The sequence below is a fragment of the Chrysochloris asiatica genome, unplaced genomic scaffold (genome assembly GCF_000296735.1).
Source record: "Chrysochloris asiatica unplaced genomic scaffold, ChrAsi1.0 scaffold00262, whole genome shotgun sequence".
Classification (NCBI taxonomy): domain Eukaryota; kingdom Metazoa; phylum Chordata; class Mammalia; order Afrosoricida; family Chrysochloridae; genus Chrysochloris; species Chrysochloris asiatica.
The window spans coordinates 3,023,226-3,031,054 of record NW_006408780.1 but is presented as its reverse complement, the minus strand read 5'-3'; the positions used below and the strand labels follow the sequence as shown (position 1 = coordinate 3,031,054).

The window sequence follows — 7,829 nt, the reverse complement described above, 5'->3', positions numbered from 1 at the left end:
GAGTCCTGGTGTGGCACTATAGGGTAAGAGCTGGGTCACAAAGTTGGTTTGAACCGCAAGGGCAGGAGTTTAAACCCACCGGTCGCTCCTTAGAAACCCTATACACTGTCGGTTGCTATGAGTTGGAACCAACTTCATGACACTTAACAGCAACAATGACAACATATCAGTAACTGAATGGAAACCTTTTTAAAATTGTTTCTTCTTCTTTTCCTTTAATTACTACCCCATTCTCAAAAATAGAGTTATTCATGTAGATTTGAAAACAGTCATGATCACAATATTGTAGTGAAAACACCAGAAAAGTGGAGCAAGCCAGTGACTCTAAAAACATCCGCAGCAATTAAAACAACAGCGTGCGCTTACTGCATATACAGACAAGATCCGTGATAGGAAGCATCAATGTTGCTACAAAGTGCATGGAGTTGACCTAGCAATCCAGTGTTTTATCCCACCGTGTCCGTACTCGGCTAATAAAGACAGCCTGGCTAGAGCACATTGTTGGTGTCAAGGCCTTACCTGACTTAGTTACATAGAGATCCTGACTAGGGCTTCCCAGGCTGTTGTTAGGTTGTTGTTAAGTGCCATGGAGTCAGTTCCAACTCATAACGACCGTGGCTATAAATCTTTATGGAAGCAGAAAGCTTCATTGTCTTCCTCAGAGTGGCTGGTGGGCTCAAACCACCGACCTTGTGGTTTGAAGTCTAGTGCTCATCCTTCAGACCAACTTCACTCCCTCTCAAGGTGTTGTTGACAGTCCTATATCAGGTTTCCAAGGAGCAGCTGGTAGGTTTGAATCACCAAACTTGCAGTTAGCAGTCCAGTGCTTAACCTAAGGCGCCACACCAGGACTCTGGTGTTGTTAAGTGCCGCTGAGTTGTTTCCAACTCATAGTGACCCTGTATAGGGTTTCCAAGGAGCAGCTGGTGGGTTTGAACCACCGACTTTATGGTTAGCAGCCCAGTGTTTATCCTACAGCCCCCCAGACTCCATTAGAAAGTTCAAAGAGTAAATGAGCACAGAATTTTAATCTTGTGGTGTATTAATCCATGTGACTTGAGTTGACCAAAAATGTGTCTGTCATAACTCACTACAGGGACATTTCTGTGGGGTTTGTTTTTTTTTATGTTTTCTGTTGAAACACTAAACAAACTTGTTAAAAGGCAGCGTCTCTGCTCTCCCCTTCACGCAGTGATCCCAGGACCAGGCAAGGGAGTCAGAGCCCCCGCGTCCCACCCTAGATCACAGGCCTGGGGGGCAACCAGGTCACCGAGAGAACACAGATGTGGCCCCTTCCCGGGCGACTGGCGGCCACCTGCCTGAAGAGTGCGCTGTCTGCTTGGACAAGTCCAGCTCGCGCTGTTTTCAGCCCGGAAGGAAGTTCTGCGCGGGGCTGGGAGGCGGGAGGTGGCCGAGAGGGAAGAAGTTTTCATTACAGCGAAAGGAAACCCAGGCAGATTACGGGCTGGCCGGGACAGATCGGTGTCAACAGGCCCAGATCAGAAGATGCTCGGCCGCGGAGCCGACAGAGGAGGGCACTGGGTTGGTGGGGGATGCTGGCTCCCTCGGCTCGGCCCCCACTTTAGATCCCGCACTTGGAGCCCCTAAGCCTGGACCCCAGCCTCCAGGCCCCTGGCTCAGAACCCCCACCCTGGATTCCGCGCCCGCTCCCGGCACTCGGACCCCCGTCCCGGACCCTGCGCCCCTACCGTGGCGTTGGAACAGCTGAGCAAGCTGACAACCAGCAGGAAGACCCAACGGCGCTTGTACACGCGGTAGCCCCTCCGCGCGTTCAGGGCCTGGGTCGGTGAGACCACCGGTCGGTCCCCCGCCGTCTCAGGACCGTCCACCATCGTCCGTGCCATCGGGCCGCACCCAGGGCCAGTCGCGCTGGCTTAAGGATCCCGGCGCCTGGGCTCGGACCGCCCCTGGAGGTGGGGCCGGGCACTGGGTGTTGGTCTGCCCCAAGAACAGGGTAGGCAGGAGTGGGGAGCTAGACCTCTGGGGCCACTTAATTCCAGATGTGAAGGAGACATGTCTGTGAAGTCGGATCCTCTTCTATTGACTTCATATGTTTGGGGTGGATTTGCAGAGGGACGGGGGCAGCGGTTTGGATGAAAGTCCCTGGTTCAAACACAAACCATACACTGGCTCCTTCTCCCACCCCTGTACTGAAGGCATTCAGGCCTACTGACCTCTTGGCTTCCCACAGTAGGCGTGTCCACATGATAGAGCAGGAGTGGGGGTCTCTGTGAGGCCCCACAGGTTAGCGCTTCACCTGCTGGGACTTCAGTCCTAGGTCACTCTGCTCTGGGTCCCCATCCCACTTCACCACCAAGCTGGGCAGTACCCCAAAATTCCTGTCAGGTCACTGGGAGTGACCAGAGCCTGAAGGAGGAGGCGGCTGGAGTTAGGTCTGCCAAGATCCTTGGATTCCAGACCGGCCTTGATCTGCCTACGTGGACAGGAAGAGAGAATTAGGGAGCAGGTGGTCCCAGAGAGCAGGTGGTGCTGGCAGGAGAAGAGGAGGAGGAAGGCCAGTGTGGGGGAGGAAGGTCAGAGCCATTGCCTCTGAGCAGAGGTCCTGGCTGGCTCCTTCCAACATCACCTGTAGAGTTGTTATCTGCCTTTGAAGGCAAAGGAAACAGCTGGGTGGAGCTGCGGAGGAATTTGTTAGGGATGGAGAGGCCTTTGTTTGTTTAGGAGGAAAAGACTCTTGTTTGTTTCCGAGTCTTCATTAGGTGCCCTCAAGTTGGTTCCAACTCTCAGCGACCCCATGCATAACAGAAAGAAATGTTTGAGTCCCTAGCTGCAGTCATTGTGTCTATTTCGTTGGGGAGATTTCTCTTTTTCGCTAACCCTCTACTCCGCCAAGCATGAAGTCCTTTTCCAGGGACTGGTCCCTCCTGATAGCATGTCCTAAGTACGTGATACTGTTACAGCAGCTTTAGATTTGAGAGTGTCACAGCAGCCCTGGGCCCGAGAGTGTCACAGAAGACTTGATCCATCACCAAAGAAACTGAGGACACTCAGAGAGGTGAAGCAGAGTTTCAGATTTTATTATTATTGGCACAGAGAAGCTAGCTTCTCCAGATTCTGGGCACCGAATGCTGGGCAATGTAGACTTATATGGGGTCAAAAGTGGGAAGGAGTTAGGTTGTGGACCTGTTTGAAGACAGGAGGGAAACCAGAGGATTGGTTCCATTCAGTAACCTGATTAATATGTTAGCTTGATTCCTGGGCAGAGAGGATTGGTCCCACTCAGTAACCTGATTAACATTTTAGCTTGACTCCTGGGTGGAAGGCAGTGAATGTTTTTACCTTTTCCTGTTCAAGATGAAGTCTCTCACCATCCTGGCTTCTAAGGAGAAATTTGACCATACTTCTTCCAACATAGATTTGTTCATTCTTCTGGCAGTCCATGGTATAGTCAATATTTGGTCCAGTAACGAAGAGAGAACACTTCTGGTATGGCTCTGTAGGGTAAGCACTGTATTGCAAACCACAAGGTCAGCGGTTCAAACCCACCAGATTTCCTTGTAAACCCTATACAGGGTCCCTGTGAGTTGGGACAGACTTGAAAGCACTCAACAACAACAACAACAACAACAAAGAGTGAAAAGGAACCCTGGTGGGACAGTAGGTTAAGCACACTTGAGCTGCTAACTGAAAAATCAGTGGTTCAAAACCACGAGCCACCCCTTGTGAGTGAGATGTGGCAATCAGCTTCTATAAAGATTTACAGCCTCAGAACCTTTACAGAGCAATTCTATCTGTCCTTTAGCGGGGATATGAATCTGGCACAACTTGGCAGCAGTAGGTTTGGTGTTTGGTTTTAACAACGGAAAAATGGAGCTCTCTGTTTCTGGGGATGCCCCAGCACATAGTACACCGTTCACTGAGACCACAATTCTCCCCGTCTTCCTCTTTGTCCCTTGCCCCCAGCCCACCCTTTATGCAGCCCCATGTCCTGCTTATCCTCCACTGTCTGCCTGCCCTGCCATTAGTCTGGGGTCCCCACATCCCCTGGGATAGGATTCAATGATGGTGGTCACTAGCTTCTTCAGCCCTGCTGCTCACCCACAGGATGTACCAGAGTGCCAATTTTTGCAGAGAGCCCACTGTGTACCAGGGCTGGGCTGGGCGCCCTCAACCACACAGTCTCAAAGCTGCTGTCTGACGGTCCCAGAGCTGTAGGACAGACTGGGGATAAGTGACAATACAGCAAACACAAGAGCACAGCAGGTGGGTAGGGTACAATGAGAGCTTTAGAGTGACAGAGGGGTTGGGGTGTTGTTGCTTTTGTTAAGTGCCGTCATAAAGTCAGTTCTGAATTGACTCATTGCAACCCTGAGGAATGACCGGTGGATTTGAACCGCCACCTTAAGGTTCAAACCGACCTTGTGGTCTAGAGCTTATCCTTCAGAGCCACACCAGGAGCTGTTTTTAGTCCTCTCACCTGGAGTCCTTTGGGTTCCTCAGTATCCCTGAAGCCCACCCACATCCCACATCACCAGTTCTGATGCCCACAGGCCCTCATCATTTCTTTTCCATCCTCAGGGGATCAGCTTTCCTAGAGATCCATCTCCTTTCCCTCAGTCAGCATTTCTCCTTTCAGAAAGTCTTTCCTTCCAGTCAGACTGCTGACCACCCTGACCACAAGGCTGTCACTCAGTCAACAAACATGCATCAAGTCCTTCTATGTGCCAGGTGGGGCCCACTAGGCAGAGATGACTGGCCCAGAGTGGACTCCCTCAAGAGCTCAGTATGAGTTCAGAAGCCAGGCTGGTCCCTAGCCTTCCATGTGCAGCCAGTCACAGAGGTCAACCCTCAGAGCCACCCTGAGGACAGGCTAAGCATCATCCCCATTTTATAGAACAGGACACTGAGGCTCTGTAACTTGTCCAAAGCTCGCCCACAGCTGGGTTCTAGCAAAGGCCAACCAAGGGAACTGCTGCCCACCTTGGCACACCTGCTGGGCCTCTGCAAACTGCACACCCTCAGAACACATGTCTGATCTCCGCCCAGCTGCCCGGTGTCTGCCCACCTGTTGAGTCTCTGTAAACCTGACTGGCTTTCTAATACCTGCCCAGACTCTGCACACCTACCTGTCAGGACAATTCCACAGGGCCTGGCCATCCTGGTCTTACCCGCGTCTCTCACTCACCCTGCTTGTCTGATGCCCCTCTCCTGCAGCTCTGCCCACCGTGACATGGGCACCTGCCTGATTCTCCTGAACTCCCACCCACCTGTCAGTTCTGGCGTGTTCTTCTTCTTGTGCCCACATCTGTCCTCTTCCTCATTCTTGGGGATGTGCATTGCCAGGTTCTGTGGGGCCATCTCGGAGGCACTGAATCCTGAGCACTGCATGGGGCTCATGAATTTGTATTGGTGGACAGTGTGTGAATCAGATGGAGAGCCAGACTTGCCTATCCTCCCGCCATGCGCTGCAGTCCAACTTCAGAGAGCTCCACTCCTGAGCTCTACCATTGTGAATTATCCTTGTGAATTACCTTCCAGAACGCGTCTGTGATCTTCATGGGCTAAGGAGAATTGACATGAGGCTAGACTTTGGACTTTGTTCTGCTTTCTACTTCCCTGTACGGGACTCCTCCCCACTCCTCAGGACCCTATGTTGAGTAGGTGAGTTCAGCAAGCTTGCAGGATCCAAGCTCAACAAACAACCATCTGTCACATTTCCATATGCCAGCAATGATTATGTATCAACACAAATAAAAACACAATCCTGTTGACAATCACTCCACTTCAAACCATAAGGTTGGTGGTTCAAACCCGCCCAGTGCTCCTTGGAAACCCTGTACAGGGACACTTTAAGATGGAATAGACTCAACTGCACTTAACAGCAACAACAACATATAAACTTAGCAAAGCCTACAGAGAACAGTAACCTGACAACTACACAACACCCTTGAAAGAAATCAAAGAGGATCTCAATAAATGTAGACACATACCATGTTCATGGATTGGAATACTCAACATTGGTCTATACATTTCAGGCAATTCTTAACAAAAACTTCTTGTAGACATGTTGTTGTTAAGTGTCATCTGGTTGGTTCCAACTAGCAACCTTACAGGGTTAATATGAGTCAGAATCCATGGCACTTAACAACAACAACAACATAGGGTTTCCAAGGAGCATCTGGTGAGTTTGAACTGCTGACCTAGTATTTAATAGTTCAGGGATTATCTAACAGCACCACACCAGGATGGTGAGAAAATATGTTGTTAGATACTGTCAAGTCAGTTTCAACTCATAGTGACCCTTTGCACAACAGAACAAAATACTGCCCTGCCCTGCACCATCCTCACAATCATTGTTAATCTTGAGCCCATTGCTGCTGCCATTATGCCAGTCCATCTTGTTGAGGACTTTCCTTCTCTTCACTGAAATTTAACTTTACCAAGCATGCTGTTCTTCTCCAGGGATTGGTCCCTGCTGATAATATGTCTGAAGCATGAGAGACGAAGTCTGGCCATCCTGGCTTATAAGGAGCATCCTCCAACACTGTAACCAAAAACCATCAATTCTTCTACGGTCTTCCTTATTCACTGTGCAACTTTCTCATGCATATGACGTTATTGAAAATACCATGACTCGGGGACTTCCGGTATTGCAGGACAGCCAGAAAAGGTAGGGACTTGCTCTGGCAGAAAAAAAAACGAGTGGGATCTCGCAAAGGAAACATTCATAGACCAGTCCCATGGCTTTTGGACTATCATAATCTCTCCTGGGCTCACATTGTTGAGAAACCACGCTAACAAGGAAAAAGAAAAGTGCGTATTTTGGGACTCTTTCCTGTGGGGACCGAGGGGCGCTCCTGCAACAGCAGAGTTTGGAAGGCGGGGCCAGGGCTGACCCGTATAGAAAGTGGTGTCTCCCAGAAGGACCAGAGGCGATACAACTTCCTCCCGCCCCAAGTCTCACCGCCCTGGCTTGAGACCCCAATAAAAACCGGCTGGGTGCAGCTCACTCACTCACGGAGTGTGAGGAATTCTGAAGGGTGTAAGAAAGGCTGCAGAGGCTTCTTAATGTCACCCATCATCCCCCAACTGTCTCTGCAGCTAAGCCCCCTGCCCCCACTCCTAGCTATCAGTGGGATCTCACAAAGGGGGCATTCATATACCAGTCCCACGGCTTTTGGACTATAATAGTCTCTCCTGGGCTCACATTTTTGAGAAACTGCACTAACAAGGATAAAGAAAAGCGAGTATTTTGGGACTCTTTCCTGCGGAGACTGCGGGTAACTCCTGTGACTGCAGAGTTTAGAGAGCGGAACTAGGGCTGGCCCGCTTGAACAGCTGTGTCTCCCAGAAAGGCCAGAGGCAATATAACTTCCTCCCGCCCCAAGACTTCCTGCCCTGGTGTGAGATCCCAATAAAAATCAGCCGGTACAGCGCACCCACGCACTTAGAGTTCTTGTTGACTACACATCCCTCCTAGAGGTGGGAACTTATCCTCCCTACGTCCCATAAGAAGAAATAGCAATTGTGGCCATATAGCTAAGCTACAACATAATACTCCACCACTTAGATGAGACCCAACAACATTTGCTACAATTTACAGACGAAAAGGGAAGACCGTCTCCTGACCACATTAATAACAACAATAATAATAAAACAATAACCATGACCAATAAGAAACATTCAACTTTATCAAAGCATGTCCAAAAACAGAAGAAAGGACCTGATGCAATTGAACTGGAGATAGAGAAAGCCTTCATAGAGGAGGAGGAGTGAATTTTGGATATGCCTGAGAGGGAATTCAGAAGAATGATATGGAAACAAATTCAAATAATCCGAAAAGGGGT

At 49.9% G+C, this 7,829-nt stretch overlaps 1 protein-coding gene across 1 annotated transcript in view; it reads right to left on the bottom strand.

The window, feature by feature from the left end:
* The window catches only part of MFSD7 (major facilitator superfamily domain containing 7), a 14,870-nt gene extending 13,017 nt beyond the window's left edge, over positions 1 to 1,853 (bottom strand). Inside the window, exon 1 of the mRNA XM_006874139.1 lies at positions 1,710 to 1,853. Coding sequence (XP_006874201.1) covers positions 1,710 to 1,853 — 144 coding nt within the window. The remainder of the gene's footprint in view (positions 1 to 1,709) is intronic.
* Positions 1,854 to 7,829: the final 5,976 nt, after the last annotated feature.